The sequence below is a fragment of the Barbatula barbatula genome, assembly GCF_947034865.1.
Source record: "Barbatula barbatula genome assembly, chromosome: 14".
Taxonomy (NCBI): Eukaryota; Metazoa; Chordata; class Actinopteri; order Cypriniformes; family Nemacheilidae; genus Barbatula; species Barbatula barbatula.
In genome coordinates this window covers 12558808-12577416 of record NC_136777.1, presented here as the reverse complement: position 1 = coordinate 12577416, position 18609 = coordinate 12558808, and the positions used below count along the sequence as shown (strand labels likewise).

Genomic DNA, 18609 nt, shown 5'->3' with positions numbered 1-18609 from the left:
CATCCTAGTATTACCCCATTGCTGTTTGTTTCTTGGTTATACAAGCCTCATCATAATTAAATAGTGCGAGGTAACAAGAGCTCAAATACGACAAGGGTGTCTGATGCATTTACTCAGTCCTAACATAAAAGATCATCTCACTGTACGTGTAACTTGCATGAAAACGTTCGGACAGTCACACCCTCAACAACACGTATCGCTGAAGCTCCCTGATGGCATAATATCTGCCTGCTCTTGGTTCATCTCGAGTGACGTAGATTAAGTGTGTATCTTTGCCCCAGGCTTGATCTTTAAAACAATAACCCACATTTGCCAGGTTCCCGGAGCGCTTTGAGGATGGAGACACAAAGAAAAAGCAGCATTCAATCTCTTCGTTTTTATCTAAATGCTTCGAGTTGTCTTAAGATGGAAAAGCATTTGGACTTGTCTCGATTTACTGTGATGTAACATGAAGCGTTTACTCACTTAACGTGTTATCGGGTTTAGTGTTTTTTTTCTGGCGCTTTTAACATCTGTCTGTTGGAATACTCTGAGCTGTCACACGTTGGAGTGTTGTTTTGCAAAGCCGAAAACTTTTGACTGTGCACCTTACCAAACACTCTACCCGCAATGTCCCTTGAACTCCTCTCCCTGATATTACACACATACATCTTAGAGATGTCTATTTGATGTCTTCGTTTGCATCTGTGAGATGAATTATTTGACTGTTGGCTCATCTGTAAGTCTTTAAGACGTTTCCTGTCAGATGTCATATAGACATCTTAAGACTCAATAAGATTGAGGTTACAATTTGTACTCACTTTGTTAGAGTACATTCTATCCTATATTTTTGACTAAAGAGTATCTAAATGTATGACCTATAACAACACACTAAAAGAAACTGGGAAAAGTCTACCTAATATATTATATAACTAATTACTTAATACATTTTGGTAATTTTAACCCTTTGACAGCACTCAACATTCATCTACTTAATTATTATTAATAATACATAATCAATAAGAATAATTACACTTTAAATATTACTTTTTCAGGGAAGGTTGAATTTACCTAAAATTGATGAGACCCAAAAGATTGAAGTCCCAGACATTTCATTTCTACATACTTTGAGCATTATTTGATCCGTCTTATTGGAAATGAATTGACTATTTATCTTGGTCAAAACTGCTAACGTTTCGCTAATTCTCCTAGCGCGGTCTTGTGATGTCTCATATGTGTAGATCTGTGAAAGAAAAGGTCAGAAACACAGACATTAAATGAAAGAAGCACAGAAAACATACATATAACTTTGTGGTCTAACCAGACAACATGAGCAGCCGGACATTAGAAAAGGTGCTTTTTAAAGTGGTTTAACTAGTAATGCCATCGCCAAGTAAAAATCTTTTGCTAGATATTACCATTAAATGAGTGAACACTTGCATTAATGATGATATTAGCACGTCAAACAAAACGTACCTGTAGCTTGACACTTTTATGCCCCACCAGTACGACGATCATTTGAATCTTGATTCCCGCCTTGAAGTTGATGCATGCGCACTGATCCAGGGCTAATATTTAATTTCACTTAATATTTTAATAACAATCTTTAAAACAAATAAATAGAATCTACAACCCATAAAACTTAAAAAAATAAGTAAAATATACCCCAATATGATTAAGTTGCCAATATTACTTGACAAATATGAATCTATTATTATTCAGAATTATCTTATTTTAAATTGATGGTTTAAGCATAAAGAATTCTGTTCTGATACAGAAAGTAGAGAACAATTCATGGTTTAAGTCTCTAATGAATGCTTAGGCTCTCTCTTCCTGCTAGGTCAGTGTTACTGTGAAAAGGGAATACTTATCATCGTGTTCGAAAAAACATTTTCTGTTAGTACTAGAGTTTGTGTGTGTGTGTGTGTGTGTATTGTTTCAGGAAAGTGACAAAAGTGGAAAATCATCAGACGGACGTAGCGTCATGTTTTAATTGAGTTCTATTATAGTACATGCCTGTCATTTTTGATAATCTATAGGATTATATGTCCTGTCTCATGACTCCAGAAGTGTTTGAGAGCTTGTTTAAGTAATTATCTATTGATAACCTAACTATTGTGAGCTTGATTTACCCAAGTAAAGACGTAGTTAGTTGACTCTGCTTAAATACTACTGCGTTTTTAATGCAAGGCAGCTTAGCCTTCGGAACTCCTTGAGAGCGCTGAAGCTGGAAAACTACAAACAAATTTTCAGTAAATATTCTTGGATTAATGGCAGTCCTGACTTTTTGTCTTAATTCATCATAACTGGTCTACGGGTCTTTTACTGTAAATTCAATTCAATTTAAAAAAAATTATTTATATAGCGCTTTTCACAATTTGCATTGTTCCAAAGCAGCTTTACAGGGGAAAAACGAAAAACCCAAGAAAGGGTAAAACACACTACATGGTGTGTTATATAATAAATCCAATTATTCTAGTAAATAATATCTAATGTCAGCATCTCCTGGTGGTTTATTTAGCATATTTGCATTAAGTGAATGCTTGGCTGAAAAGATGCGTTTTTAATCTAGATTTAAATTGGGCGAGTGTGTCTGATCCTCGAATAATATCAGGAAGGCTATTCCACAGTTTAGGTGCTACATATGTGAAAGCTCGACCACCTTTGGTGGATTTAGATATTCTAGGTAAATCCCCTACAGTGTAAGCCAGGAGTGCTGTAAATAAATAGGTGCATGACAACGGGTATCAGTTTTGAAACTGTATGTATCTGTGTAATCTATGGATCTACTGATAGAGAGGGTGGGTATTTAGAAGAAGTAATGCGAGCCTACACATGCTGGGTGCGTACCGTAGAAGCGTATAAAACGAACGAGAGTGTATTTTGTGTATGTGCGTGGCCACACAGGTGGCTCTAAATGGCTTTGCTCTCCCCCGGTGGGCCGGGGTTTTGGTGTGTCCGAGGCTTTGCTTTGTCCAGGGCTTTCTGACTGATTAGACCCCGGTGAGGTCTCACTTAAAGGCCGAGCGAGAGCAGCGTTCTACCTGCACTGCCATGCTGTTCCTATCACAGCCACTTCCCCCATAATGCCACTTAATTCCCGAGAAGTGGCACGTTGCAGCAGTGGCCAGCCGGAGGAAGGGTGTCGTAATGCATCTGGACCCGACATCGCCCCACAGGGATAATAGTCCTGATTGCTCCTGATTCCCCATCTCCACAAAGTACCTCATGTAAAATAAGTGACATTTAAAAGGCATCAAGATGTGAAAGGGAGCTAGGGTGTGCACCGGAGAAAACTAGAGAGAGAGAGAGAGAGAGCAGGGGAAGTAGTAAGCTTTTCACCTGAATGAGAAGAAGAAAAAGGTCCCTTCCACTGCCGGCGGGGGCACGACAGAAAAGCGATAAGCCCTCGTGTCGCGAGCTGACCCTCGCTGCTAAGCTTTTTAACTTCCCCCTGTCTCCACTGCTTTTCTCTCCCTGCAGGCATCCGCACACACGGAAAGAGAAAGAAAGAGGCAGGAAAAGAGAGACTGTGGCAGTGGGTTGACATTGCTTCTGGGAAGTGCTTGAGTTGGCGTGCTAAAAATCATTTTAGGTTAGATAGAGGCCCCCTGAGCTGGCCCGGGGATATCGCCACGCTCATCTCCGTTTAGAGTGAAAAGCGGCAGCGTGTAGCAAAGCCTGGAGGTGCCCTGCTTGTCCGTTCTCCGGGAATGAGACAGCGAGAGAGAGAGAGAGCAAGCCAGCGAGCGCTGTGAAGGGAATGCGAGGGCACTTGCTGCATGTTACAGTGAGGTTACAGGCAACATGTGCCCTATGGAATGCTCTGTGAACTTGACCCAACACAGAGAGTCCAAGTCCAGTTATTTGACTTATTCACACACATTTGTCTTTTATCTCAACACTGTTGCTTAATTTTTATATAGTGAATTTATATAATGTTGTGATAATACTACTCTTGTCTGCTTTGTGTTTTTGTCTAATTGCTGAAAATTTCTTCACTGTAATTTTCCATCCTGACATTATTGGACAGATTGATCACACTTTATTTTAAGGTCCAATTCTCGCTATTAACAAACCATTAACTACGACTTTTGCCTCAATAAACTCCTAATTTTTCCTTATTAGTCGTTAGTACGGTAGTTGTTAGGTTTAGGTATTGGGTAGGATTTGGGATGTAGAATAAGGTCATGCAGAATATGCGCTTCATAAGCACATAAACAGCCAAAATGCTAATAATAGGCATGCTCTAAGAAATGAGTTATTAGTGAGAATTGGTCCCTATACTAAAGTGTTAACGGCAGATTGTGACTTGATGTAGTCTGTGAAGAGGTTGGGGCGTTCTTTACTATGGCCTTGGCTTTAGTACAAAGTAGTAGTTCAAACAAGAACCTATAGGAGCAGTTCAGCTTAAAATGCTAAATCTGACATTATTTAGTCACCCGCATGTTGTTCCAAACCCATCGTTGATACGCAATTCTTTCATATTTTCCAGGGAACACAAAAGGAGAAATTTAGAAGAATCTTTACTTTTATGTTGATCAAGTCCAAAAACTTCAACTCCAAAAACAGGCCACTTCAAAGTCACAGATGTAGTTTATACAGGGAATGTGCAGAGAGAGAGTGTATCAGCCATGTATTTAGGCAGTTTTATGAAAATTTGTGAGTTGTACTAATTTTTTACTAATTTTACTTTTTCACTAATTTGTGAGTTGTACAAATAACATGGTTAAACTGTTCTTGTGATGAATCAGTAGTACATTTGTGGTTACCATAATTTGGCAGAAAAAATATATATGTTTCTCCTGAGGTTCTCCAAACACTGGACAGGAATGGTCACAGTACATCTAGAAATGTTGATTTGAAATGAAGATTAGGGATGGTGTCTTAATTTTTTCTGCAGCTGTATATACAAACTGAAAATGAAGTCAAACTTGATAGTTGTGGTGACTCTAAACAGATATTGTTGGTAAAGATGAAAGAATGAAGATGCAAGAATGAAGAGTTCATTTGTAATAAACATAAATGTATTAATGTTAATAAGTAATAACTCAAAAAACACAATAAAATAGAGATGCACCAATACTAAATTTCTCTGTTAATTCAACTGTTAATATTCAATTCCGCTGGGATCGAACCCACGAACTTGGCATGGCTAGCGCCATGCTCTAAACACTGAGCTACAGGAAATAAATCTCAATAATAAGAGTTTCATATTCAACAGTTGGACAAAAACTAGTTTCAGTACCTGTCAGGCAGATGACACCATGATGGCATATTGTCATGGTTACAGTTCAAATAAGAGTTTGGCCTTTATGATAGACCGTGTTGCCCTTGAGATGCATTTGTGTGTTTGTGTGAGTGCGTGTGTCAAGATCTGTCCTTTGTTATAGCTGTTAACACATTCTCACCTGTACACATTAAATCTCACACACACCTGCAGCACTGGATAACTGTTCACACATTATCACCCACTGAGCACACGCATTTTCTCACAGTGCTGTTTCATAGCCTACATTACTGCATGGCCCTGTAGGGGATAAGATAGCAGCCAAGTCGAGTGCTGTGATGCTATATAAAGAGACAAATGGGCAGCACTGGCACTATTTTTCTGTCAACTTAACAGGTTTATAGTAGGAAATGTGGGTAGATTGTCGGTTGATGACATTTTGCTATATTTAACTGTGATAATTATTTTAGAAAAGGTAGCGTTTGAACGCGTCATTGAACCTAAAAGAAAACTGAGTTTTTGTCAGCGAATTCACTTGTAATATCTCATCACCCGTCTCATCCAACTCTTCCCCTTTTTTCTCTCTCTCTCTCTCCCTCGTGTCATCCCTATCATTTCTTTCTCTCCCTCTCGCTTTAATTGTTTATATGCATTAACATTCCCCAAATAGACGTTGTTCAGGTGACAGGGCTGTAATTTGCCTGGCCCTTGTTCCACGGTGCGGTGGAGAGAGGTAAGCAATTTAGGTTTGCGTGGCGGCTGTAATCTGGGGTTGTCAACGGCCCGCGCCATTCCAGCCTATGCTAATCAATCAGCTGCGGCCTGCACCCGCTCATCTGAACGGCTTAGCCCCGCACCCGCGCGCTGATATATCTATTAGTGTGCCGTCGGCCCCGCTCCGCAGCGAAGATGAGATTCGCCAGCTTTGGCATTTTCTCTCACAGATAAGTAAGCTATCAGGCCACCGGATAAATAGCAGAGCAAAGAGTTGCCTTGGCCTCTGCGTGCGCCTGTGACAATGCGGCGATGGCTCTCCTCCCCTCATTATACGCCGCCACCCCTAATCCAAAAAAGTTGTTTACCAAGAGAGGAGGCCGGCCTTATCTACCCGAGGCACAGTGTTGCGGCTTTGAAAACACACTTGTGTGCGCAGCTGGGCAAGACGGAGGGGCTTTTTCCTCTCTATTCTGTCATTTCTGTGTGGTTAGAGGCTGACTTTTTTTTGCCAGTCGGTGTGTGCACCGAGCACTGCTGAGGGGTGTGTGTGTCCGTATGAACGCGTTTGGGTTGTAAATGATTAAGCGCCTTGAATGTGAACTGAGTGTTCATGCAATTCCAGAGAAAAATCAGAAGCTGTCTCTGAAACGGCTCTGATTGGTGTTTACATCTGTAGCAAAGACTGTAGGGTAGAGCGGGGGTAAGCTGTGCCACTTTTCATTGCAGTGATTTTAAGAAAGTGTCTATTACATTTACGTCACATTAATATGTATAATTTTATTCAGAATATTCAATTTATTTCAATATATTTGTAATGGTATTTCCTGTATTGGGGTACACTATTAAAAAGAAAGATGCTCAAAAGTTCTTCACAACGATGACATAGAAGAACCGATTTTGGAATCACAAAGAACCATTCAGTCAAAGGTTCTTTAAAGGAACATCTCTTTCTAACTTTTTATAATCTGAAGAACCTTTCTTCGCCCAAAGAACCTTTTGGGAAACAGAAAGTTCATCTCAGTTTTGCAGCATTACCTTTTATAATACACATTATTTTGAAATACAATTCATTTTAGCTGACATGTGAAAATGTGCTTTGACAATCAAAAATAGTTGATCACATGCAACTGTATGTGCCGCATCCAAAATTGAAAATGTAATTTTATTTAGATTAGATTAGATTCAACTTTATTGTCATTACACATATACAAGTACAGTGTAACGAAATGTAGTTTAGGTCTAACCAGAAGTGCAGTTAGCAAGTGCAGGATATACAGTTCGAATAAATACAGAATACAATATGAGAGAATATAATACAGTGGGCATGGACTATAAAAATATTTTGCAGGAGGAATGTTGTATGAAAATATGACAGTAGGTATATACTATGAACAATATATACAGATGGCTATATACTATGAACATTAATGTACAGGTGGCTATGAACAGATAATAATTAGTTCTAATGTGTTTCTTATGTCTTGTCGTGTCACACTGGTCACGTCCGGTGTAGACGGTCTTTTTTGAAAATCTAATTTTTACAGTTTTACACAGTGGCACGTCTTATCCCACTTTCCCCTACTGTATATCCGAGACGACTGGAGAATGTACCCTGATTTTTTCATACTCCAGCCTTCCTCCACCACCCAGAACACAGCACGGTGACTTTGGTTATCTGTACGTGTGTGCTCCGTAATCCTGAGTGGGTGTAAAGTAGCAGTGTGAGGGAACAGATTGCACTTGATCATGCTGAAATGAACTCTTATCCATTATTGGATCTGAAATGGAGGAGGCTTAGGAATTATCAGAGGCCGGCGGTAATGTGGAGATCATCTGGAGAAAGCTGAGGGCCGGCTGGCTTTCCGAACGGGATTGTGAACACCCTGTCTCGCAACTTTCTCCATTTTGTTTCTTAGAGGTTGCCTGAGTCCGATTTTCCTGTCATAGTGTGTACCGCATTTGTTGAACTTGATAAATTATGTTCTTAAGGAATGCACGTGTGTATGTATTCTTAAAATGGTATTGTCCTTTAACCTCACAGAATCTAACCCTAGAGTATGTAAGCACATACTGGTGTGAAAAATTGTGGACATGAGTGCCTGGCAGCATCTGCGCATCTCATCCCAGCTCATATGATTATCATCTGGCCTTTCCGCTGGGATTAGACAGGCGCTGCACTTTTACAAAGTTCACAGGGATCAATAGTTCATCCACAAGGACTTCTTGTAATGAGGTGCTGTGTACCAAGGTTCTTGTTTATCAGAACTCAATAAGTTTTGCATTGCGCTTTTGAGAAGAGAAAGTATCAGATCAGCTCTGTGTCTCATTTTGTAATTGATGGTGAGAAGTGATTGGATTACCTCAGGAAGAGCTTTATTCTGCTATCACCTCATGGCTTCTTCATTTCCTCAAGTGCATCTTGACCCCTGGCATTAACAAAACACACCTAACATGCACAATATAAAACTGTTGTTTAGTGTGTTAGATTTAAATTTGTAATGTCGCTCTTAGTGTCAAAATAAGTTTACATGTACATAAAAACACTGATGCTGTCAGCTACCAAAAATCGAATAATTATTGGCAAAAATGTAGTTTTTCTATTATTCATTGTAAGTTCACTACATTGCAAGTTTTTAGTTCTTTGAAAATGTGTCATGTGAATAGGCTGTGCAAAAATTTTGCGTTCTCTCAAGAGAATTTCAATACAGAATTTATAAAGCACATTGGTTTGGTTGCCCAAAGTTTACAAAATGGTGTACGGGAGCAATAGGTCCGATAAGTATCGGGCATCCATATTATACAGGGCTTTGTAGATAAATAATACATTTTAAATCAGTCCTTTAATGGGCATCCAGTGTAGAGACAAAGTTGCAAATTAATAAAATATATTTAAAATTGCAAAAAATACATTCAACCAATATTCAATAAGAATGAGGAATAATTTTAAGGAAAGCATTAATTTCTTTATGGTCTACTTCTGCCATGATTATATCTCGCCATAATCATTATTGAAAAGACCTCTGAAAGCAGAACAACTCCTGCTCTTATTAGGCATCCTCTATGTTATCTCACCATTTTGTGCAATTGCTGAATCAATCAATTTCAAATGTCATTTTTAAAAACGTCTGACTTATGAGAATGTCATTAGGCCATCTGTATGCAAGCAGCGTATTTAAGTACACTGCCACTTTCTCCAGAAATGTTCTTTGATGCCTTTTTTTCTGTAATACAGCAGTGCTGATTTTTTAAGGAAATACTTGAGGGAGCCGAACTCGAATCTAAATAACATCAATCACCAAATCTCATAAAACCACAAGCCTCTTGAGTGTTTTATTTCTGCAAAATGCAAGGTGTTGATAATCCAACCTACTAGATATTGAGTTTTACAATTCTCAGCGTTCTGTCGTAGAGGAGACTAGAGCTTCAGAGAATTGAATAAAAAAAGCCATAAAGTTGTTGTTATGATGACCTCCAAGTGTCGTAAGTTTGTTTTTCTGTCAAACTAAAATCCTTCTGTGATAAATCGTCTGATGGCCTCTCGAAATGTCATGTGGTTCATCAGCAGGTGGAATACCAAGCAGGTGCTGTCTGTTTTTAATGGCAGAGGCATATGTTGACGTTTTATCAATAGACATTATTAAATCTTGCTTGGGTGAGTTAATCTCAAGCTGATGGTGCAGAGAGGTTGAGAGAGACAGTCTTTAACAGGCCTTCCTGAAAGGCAGGTCATAAGCTGCTTATTATATCGACTGTGTCTTACACACACGCACACACGTTTTTCACTCCCTCTCTCTCTAACCCTCCGGATTTCTGTCGTTGTTTATGCTGAAAACTGAGAACATTTGTGTCTCTGCACCAAAACACGTTTCTTTGTTCTCAGGTCTGAAACAGTAGAATAACACTTCACAAATATTTCAACATGAAGATGAGTCGACGAACAAGTAAAGTTACACATGCAAATCCCAACACGAGGGAGCTCCCATCAAAGGACAGCTCAGGGGCCTAAGTTTATTGAAATGACTATTTTCCTCAGCAGTGTGCGCACGTGTGTGTATGTATGTGTGTCTGAGAGACAATAGCAGCTTTATGGCTCTTGCTGGAGCTAGCAGAAGGAGCAGAGGCTGACAGTGGGTGATAAGACCACCAGCCTGCTTCTTGTGATAATCGTTCGCTGGACCCCCACTCACTCTGTGCACGGCTTACAAGTCTAAGTAGCCAGAATCTTGTGTGTGTGTGTTGGAAGCGAGCGAGCAGACGCCGTCCTTTCTGCGAACAGAGGGAAACCACCAGTGTGATTGAGAGCGAGACATTGTCTTTGTTGCATCAGGTGAAGGTAGCATCCTTGTGCAGGTATGCAGAGTGTAATAAAGCAAATTGTGCTTCTTTGGTTTTAGGACACAGTTTCATCCGACTATTTAACTTCCAGAGTATCCAAGTGTCCACTTGATTCATACAAGGAAATCTGAGATTAAAGGGATTCTCCACCCCAAAATTACTCAACTTCAAGTTGTTCAAAACCTGTAAAAAATTAAGTTTTTCTGTTCAAAACAAAGAAAGATATTTGGAAGAATGTTAGGTATTGAGATTTCTGAGGCACCACTGACTCCCATTAAAACGGTTATCGGATGTTCACCTCTAACCCCTCTCTTCTCTTTCAGGTGTTTGGCCCTCTGAAGAGGTGATGGCCTACTATTGCCTAAAGAAACGTCACATGTTTACGTGAGCCAACCTTTTCTCTCTATTTCTTTCTCTCTCTCTCTCTTGCTTTCTTTTTTAGCGCCATCTTTCTGCCTCTGCTTTAGCTCCCTCTCTGTCACTCTGGCCATATGACAGAGAAGCAAGGGGCACTTTTTGATTTCCACTTAAGGCGGTACACAATCCTTTGATTTCCTGTTTTTACATTCAAGAGGCAGAGTAGGGGAGAGAAGCTTATCGATCACACAGCAGCAAGCTGAAGGTCAACTGGGCATATAGAGACAGAGCAGGGTTTTGCGGCCTTGGGCCCATGATTGTGAAGAAGTGTGTGTGAGTGAATGTTTAACAATAAGCTGGCAAGTAGCTTTAATTAACATTTTTTTATATATATATAAAATCTGTTTTATAACATGCTGTGAAACAATTTAAGAGACCATTTCAAATGTTAGTTTAATCAGCATTTCTAGATGTATTGTGGCTATTCCTGTCCACTGTCTGTTGAATTTCAACCAAATCAAACCTCAGGAGTGACATAAAGTGTCACATAGGATCACTATATTGTCAGTATTGTCAAACATGTACAAATATTACTGTTGTATTGCTTAAAAGTGAATATGAACTTGTTTTCTTTGCAGTATGAGGTCTAAAAAATACAGAGCATCTTCTTTGTTATTTTGACCTGTTTCTCCAGTTTTCATCTTCTTAAATTAAGTGCAAATAGAAGCAATATAATGCATAAATGGTCTTTGAAATGGTCTCTTAACTTTTTCCGTGACTGTATTATTGATATGGTATACACACGTTTTTTTATTTCAGTTATTATGGATTTTTATCATTTTTGTATCAGACTCAGGGCAAGCAGTGGTAAGATTAACTTACTCTCTCACACTGGCCCCCGGGCCCATATTTTTGAGCCCTGGTGTTGAGATGTGATATTGTCTGTGTATGACTTGTACACATATTCAAACCTCTTAATCACAGGGCAAAATTTCATGTGCATGTGCACAAGCAGCGTGTTTGTACGCGTGTGTGTGTCGCGGCTGCACCCGCTTGTCATCAAGTGCTGTGCACCCACTTGCTATCTTCTAGACCTGTTATCAGCCACTCACGAAAAAAAGAGAAAAAGAGCAGGATAACAGAGAACAAAAAAGTCAATTTACAGAGAGCGCCCATCTCTTCTCTTCATCCCTCTGGTATTTCGCCTTTCTTTCCACTAGCCCAATGTTCAGCCAAATAGCTACCTGTCACTGGGGCTTTGTCCCCGCTGCAGCTCATACTAGCAGTTTTGTGCGCATTAATTTTTAATTGCACTCCCTCGTTCAACAATCGCTCTCACTTCATCCTCCGTTCCGTCTCTCTGTCAATGGAAGGTGTCGGATCACGGGCCGAGAGCCGACAAACACATGGAGACATAGAAATGACTGGCGAAATGATGAAGTCTCGCTACCAGTGTGTGTGGGTGTGTGTCTGTATGTGTGTGTGTCTGTTTAAGAGGAAGATAGAGCGGGTGGTTCTGGTGAGGGTTTGAGTTGCTTTTGATATGTGATGACTGTATATTTTGTGTAGGACATACACGGATACATTTTATGCAGATTATAGTGTACATTTTTATCTCATTCCATTTCTTCCTGTGTAAATTATATGAATTACTTTTCATATGAATTATTTGGTGCAGGTCTCTGTGTAAAGTGTTGGTTTAATATGCTTTGGGGTTGTTATTATTTGGGTGGAAATTCATGAATAATAAAAGGCCAACATACTACATGTTTCATGTATTTAAAGAAAATGCTTATTCAACATACTAAATAACATCGGTAGCATTATTGAAGAAACAAATGTGTGTGTTGGTGGTTGTAAATGTGATGGTGTGAGAGTAAAAATTTTGGGGAAAAACAACAATGAAAATAAATCTGTCCTATGGCATTTTATATTATAGGCTAAATATAAACTTTAGGAAAACAAAGTATAATATATTATTAGCAGCTTGTTTTCTTATTTTTATGTTCATCATAGGCCACGACGTTATATTTGTCAAGGAAGAAATACTAGAAACACTTTATAAACCACTTCGCAAGATGGAAACACTGATCCTAAACACTTCCAGTTTTAACTTTTTGTTTTCAAATATTATAAAATCTTAAAGAAATTATGATGAAGACATTTGGATTTGATTCAGTTATAAATGTTCTTTTGGTTGTTTTCTGTTCAAGAAAAACTGACACAGGAAGTTCTTCTGGACCAGAAGCTTCCAAAGTTGTCTATACGGAAAGGATCAAAACCATTTTTTAATTGAAATCGATGTAATTTGGAGTGCCGTCCAAGCGGTAATCATTCAACACTTTTTATATGAAAAACATACACAGTATATTAAATTGCAGTTTTAACAGTGGATGCCATCACGGTGCCACTGTCACATTTTTTTTGTACAGGAGTACAGTACAGAACCAAAGTTATCCCCATAAGTTTAATTAAATGCTTCTGCTGCACACAAATCCACATTTCCAGCAGGAAAAAGGACAATTCTTCTTTTGTGAATGTACATACACCCACATTCTCCCACATGCAGGGAGAAAGAAGGAGAAGGAAGGTTGAGATCAATGAGCCCAGTGGAATTGCATTCCAATCAATGGTATCCCCCTACACAGGCAAGTTAATTAGCGTTATTGTCAAGACACAACAGCCATCCCTCCCTCTCTCTGCATCTTCCTTGATCTCGCACTTGTTTTTCTGAATCTCATTTGTTCTTTTCTTTTAACTAGCAAATTTACTCTGATGTAATACTGATATTTCACTTAAATGCTAAACGCATCGCTCTCTCTCTGTCTCACAGCGGCTCCTCGGTGTGCGAGTTGGGTGGAGGGATGACATGTCTTGCTGGGCTCATGGTAAGTCAAAAGTGAACAAAAATGACATACACTATGCTCACACGGACTGACAGTCACAGGCAAATGGGCAATTTCCATCAGCATGGGTAATCTAACATGGGCATATTGTAAGCAACACAAAATCGGCCAGCACACGTTGACATTTCTACCTCAGTGACCATAAACACATGCAGCCCAGTGGGCTTACTTCATCATAAACGCACAGGCATGCAAATGCAAGCACTTTCTCACTCTTTACTCTCGGTCAAACACAGAAACACACACACCAGTGGCTTAGGCTGTGACTGTGTGTAGTGTATAGTAGTTTGTAGTAGCCTCTCCAGATGGACAGGCTTAACATGTTATCGATTTCGCCTTCACAAGACCAGCTTTCCCGTATCTCCTCACTCAATACCCCCGTGTTGTGACATTACGGACCTCCAGTGGATCGCCCTCTTCGTCCCCCACTCAATCTCAATCGCTCTTTTTTCCTCTAGCATTCCTTTTTCTCATCCGCAGTACTGACTTCTTCATGGCAGCTTTGTAACAGACATCGTTCATGCGTGAAACATGCATTTCTTCTCTCTCGTCATCTTTTATGCGTTCCCCTTCCCTCTTTTTCTCTTCTCCGTCAGGTGCCCTGCAGGGTTTTGGCAGCGCTGCTTAGATTTATTTTGGGGTGACTGGTTGGTTTCCTGCAGGTCTTAATGCCCATATGGCTAGCTGGTGGTGGGGCCCTGTGACTTGACACTTGCCCATAGGGCAAAAAACGCCGCATGATTCATTACTGCTGTATTGTCTCTGTTTGTCTCTGTCTCTTTCTTGTTTTATTATGGCTATTTTCACTTTTAAGTACATTTTCCCAGGGTGCTAAAATAAAATTTGCCAAATGCCAAATGTGAGCAAATAGAATAGAGTTACTCAGTGGGACATGTGGATCAAATCAATTAAGCCGTCTACTAAAGACAACATTTCTTGCAGCTTGTGCCTCTTATGAACGTCTTATTTTTATTAACGTCTTTTTTATTTTTAATAAATGTTTTATTTAGTCATAGTAAAGTGACATTAAAATCTGAGTTTCTGTGTTCTGAGTTTGTCACACAACACAAAAGTGCGTTATTAACCCCCCAGCCAAATTTGAATGGAAAAAAAACATCCAAGCAAATAAAATAAGTTATCAAAATCTTGAACAAATAGGCAGGACTCTCAAACGCTGGGGGAGTGTCGGCTATCGCCACCGAAACCACGCCCACTCGCGGGAAAGCGGCCATTGTCTTGACACTGTTTCTCAACTGTCAAATACCGCTGGTGCGGAGCCATGCATGCTTGGACGCCCGTTTCATCATCAAGTAACCTTTTTAGGCCCGTCTAGAAAATCTGAACACAGAATAGGTGAAAAACTGTTAAACATTTACGATGTGTTTAGAAAAATATATCTGATTTCTCTTTACCCGGTTCTCTTTACTTTTTTTATAAGTTTATAAAATTTTATAGTTTTATAACTATTTGTGGTTACACACAAACACAAAATGTCGACTTGATACTGCACTTACCCAATGTATTGCATTGTTCACCATTAACATGCAAAGAAAAAGCATCTGGGCAATTCCATGCAAATGTCAGTTTTAGAGGAAAAGAAATCTAAAGGTTTTCACCGTACTCTCAGATGTCATAGTTTTTCTTAGTCATATAAGTGAATTGTAACATCCATAACGGTCCATATTCCTCATAAGTGGGCACATTAATGTTTTAATATAACTATTTTGTGGTCTATGAAGAGCATACCTTCACTATTTGTTTTGGTTTGATTGCTTCTGGTTTGCAGAAATCCTACAAAGCATGTTATCTCTCAAAAAGCCTAGTCATGTTTTTTCACATCCCTAACATAAAATGCGTAAATTATAGAATTATGAGAATATATATTATCAAGACTAAAAATGTCACATCCATAAAGCTTGAATTGCCCATCTAAATAATCCATCATAAAATATTTTTGTAAAATTACAGTTTCATTGTAGGTAAAATTTATCCAAACATTTTTAATCTCGGGGCCAAAATGTAACATTTTATCATTCACAAGCGCAACCTGAAACCTCCCGACCGCCTTTACGAACGCACACACGATCCTCCCATCCCCGCGTCTGCCCACTGCGCCTCTCCAAACAACTGTTACACCGGCTATGATAAAGACGACTACTTGAATGAAAAGACTGTATATAAAAGAGGAAAGAAAGAGCTGACAGCGGAGCAGCACAAAGGCAGCGGATTCGCAATGCAAAGTTATATGAAGGGCATCTGGCAGGCCTGACGAGCTGAGTAAGGAGTGACAGCGGAGCGCGATGGCCCCGCCTGATAAACGCCACACTGCAAATGAAAGGCTCTGCGCTCGCCATCATCCCCTGTCACAATGCAATTACCCAACAGAGTGATAGCAAGATAGAGGGCTCCCAGCCACCGGGAATGATAAAAGTATTGACTGATTTGATTGAATGATTAAAATAATGCAGACGTAAAATGAAAAAACGACCGAGAGACAGAGATGGATGGAAGGGAGCAGAAACGAGAGAGAAAGTGAGGCAGGGTGGTCGTTTTGGAGTGGGGTTTTAATAAATACCGGCGCCGTACCGATATGATGTGATTGTGTACGGTGTGATGTGGATATCTGGCTTTGTTTCTGTTTATTTATTTTCATTCTATTCTTTTTCCACAGATTGCAGTTTGTGCTGATGTGAAGGAAGTTCTGCTGTCGGATGGAAACGAGAAGGCGATTCAAAGTATCCTTGTAGTACGGACCGATGCAGGTGTGTGTGTTTCACACCCATGCATTTGGAAGGAAACGTGCGGTAGTGAAACTCATCTCCACAGACGTAGTGCAGATTGGAAAACCTTGATGTCTATTTAACCCCAATTTACCACGTTCCACGTTCCATCTCACACATCCAGCTTTCTCAAAGAATACCCTTACACCCACCCCCGACACATCTGAATGCGAGTCAAATCATCCAGCTGACACCCGAAACCTACATTTAGCATGTTTAATACATATTCATGCCATTGAAGGCTACCGCTGTGTGTGTTGACTTACCTGCTCCTTGTCTCACCCTCCTCTTCCATTCCTCTATTGACTTTCCCTTTTGCCAGGAGCACAGATGAAGCTTAAACAGGTGACAGGGCACAGCTTAAACCTTCCTTTTCCATTTCCTTTCTCCCTTTTTTTATGCCTCTCCATCTCTTGTTTCTCCACCACAGTTGCTCCAACTAGAAAGTTGTTTGTCTCACGAAGGCGGCATAACGCGTGAAATTATGGTGCCAGCGTTCATTAGTGCAACAGCCGCCACTGCCACTACAGCGAGCTTTTATTGAATACCAAGTCTCAGAACAATGGATGTGGCATAAAAATGAACACAATTCAGTATTGAGAGCAGATTTGTTTAACAGTAAATGGAGGGAAGGGAAACCGAGCAAGACATATTCACAACAATCAGAGTCTGTCTCTGAAATGTTTCCTGTAATGGGTTGTGAATAGACTGGCAGTAGGCTGATTGGGAATAAATTGACAGTGCTTTGTTTGAGAGATGTTTCTGCCATAATAGAACACGGAGAGATCTGATGATCGGGCCAGGAGCGACAAATTCTCTTGTGAAAATCTTGTAGCGTATAGAACCATGTAGCATTTTCTTTCTTTGTTTGTGTCCAGTCTACGAAGCGACTTAAATCAGCATGTTAGTGATAGGATTGCTCTAGACGTTAGTTTTCAAACTGGGGTCAGGGGATCCTCAGGCGGCCACCAGAATGGTCTAATGGGTACCCGGAACATTTTTGAGAAACAAATTGACAGTAAAAGTTCTACTAAGATTATTTCAGTTTAATTTCTGAAACGCGAATTTTTTTTACAAAGCCCATCGCTCTGAAAAGCGAGGTGTGCTACGATTGGCCATTTAACCAGTGCGTAGTGATTGGCCGAATACTGCAAGCGTGTGACGGAAATGTAACGCCTCTTACCATATTTGGAACATCAGGTTCCAAAGCTGTTGTACTGACAGGTACGCCCACCTTATTTGCGTATAAATTTGGGCGGTCTTTGTCTAATCGTACCATGAACTGATGTAGATGTGTGGGGGTGTGGTTACACGAGGCGTTTCAGGCAGGTCTGGCTGAGCATTCAATTTTAGATAGAATGCATGTTTTGTTCCAACACTGTAATTTTTGCAATTTTACTTGTCTTACACATGCATGGGCAACTTATAACACACCAAAGACACATAAAAACACATTTACTCCAAATGACCCCTTTAACACTTTATTTTACTCGTTGAGCTTGCGAAAATACTTGACAAAATGTGCTTTCTGGCATAATCTTGTGTGTTTTTGTTCATTCAATTACGAAAAAGAGGTTAATACAGGTGCGTAATACAGATTCTGACGCAGGCTTTACCCCATCTGTAAACCAGACAGGACCGCTGTCGCGTTGGATTGAGCCGTGATCCACAGCCAGAAGCTGTCAATCTATACTGGACGTGTCAATACAATATTTAAAAATTCGCCTAAATAGTTTAAAGGCCTATATATGGATAAGAGCGTGATTATATGATGTTACGCTAGACCGTGATGACAAAAATAGGATGTTGCGTAGATCTGAAAACACGAATCGCATGCGTTAACACGTTAAGGTCGACAGCCATAATTAATATACAATCAAATTCAACAAAATTGTTTATTTAATACAATTATTATACAATAAAATATTAATATAAATGCATTAGTTAAATAATATAATTATTAGCCACTAGCCAAACCGATCTACAGATACAGACCAGATGTTATCTTCGGGCCAGGCACCTGCGTCAGATGAAACCATCTCTAAGTAGCAAAAGACTACTCTGTACTTCCGTGTAAACGGTATGCTGCCTTATAAAGCAACCGTGTAAATACATTTGGAAAGCTTTAAATACACACCAACTCTTTGAATTGCACATAAATGGCCCCTTCACAATTGATTGTTAGCATTTTTTAACACACAAATCCAAAAAGTAACAATCCATTTCTTGTCACAATGCGTTATAGAATTGCTCTGTTTATAAGGATACATGCCTTTCAAGAATGCTGCATTACAATCTTGCTTAA

The 18609-nt window shown here is 39.7% G+C and overlaps 1 protein-coding gene across 3 annotated transcripts in view; it reads left to right on the top strand.

The window, feature by feature from the left end:
* camkmt (calmodulin-lysine N-methyltransferase) overlaps nucleotides 1-18609 on the top strand; it is an 85115-nt gene that overhangs the window by 45466 nt on the left and 21040 nt on the right. For all 3 annotated transcript variants that reach the window (XM_079472605.1, XM_079472607.1, XM_079472606.1), the window contains 3 exons: nucleotides 10585-10645; nucleotides 13452-13506; nucleotides 16196-16259. In XM_079472605.1, coding sequence (XP_079328731.1) covers nucleotides 10585-10645; nucleotides 13452-13506; nucleotides 16196-16259 — 180 coding nt within the window. The remainder of the gene's footprint in view (nucleotides 1-10584; nucleotides 10646-13451; nucleotides 13507-16195; nucleotides 16260-18609) is intronic.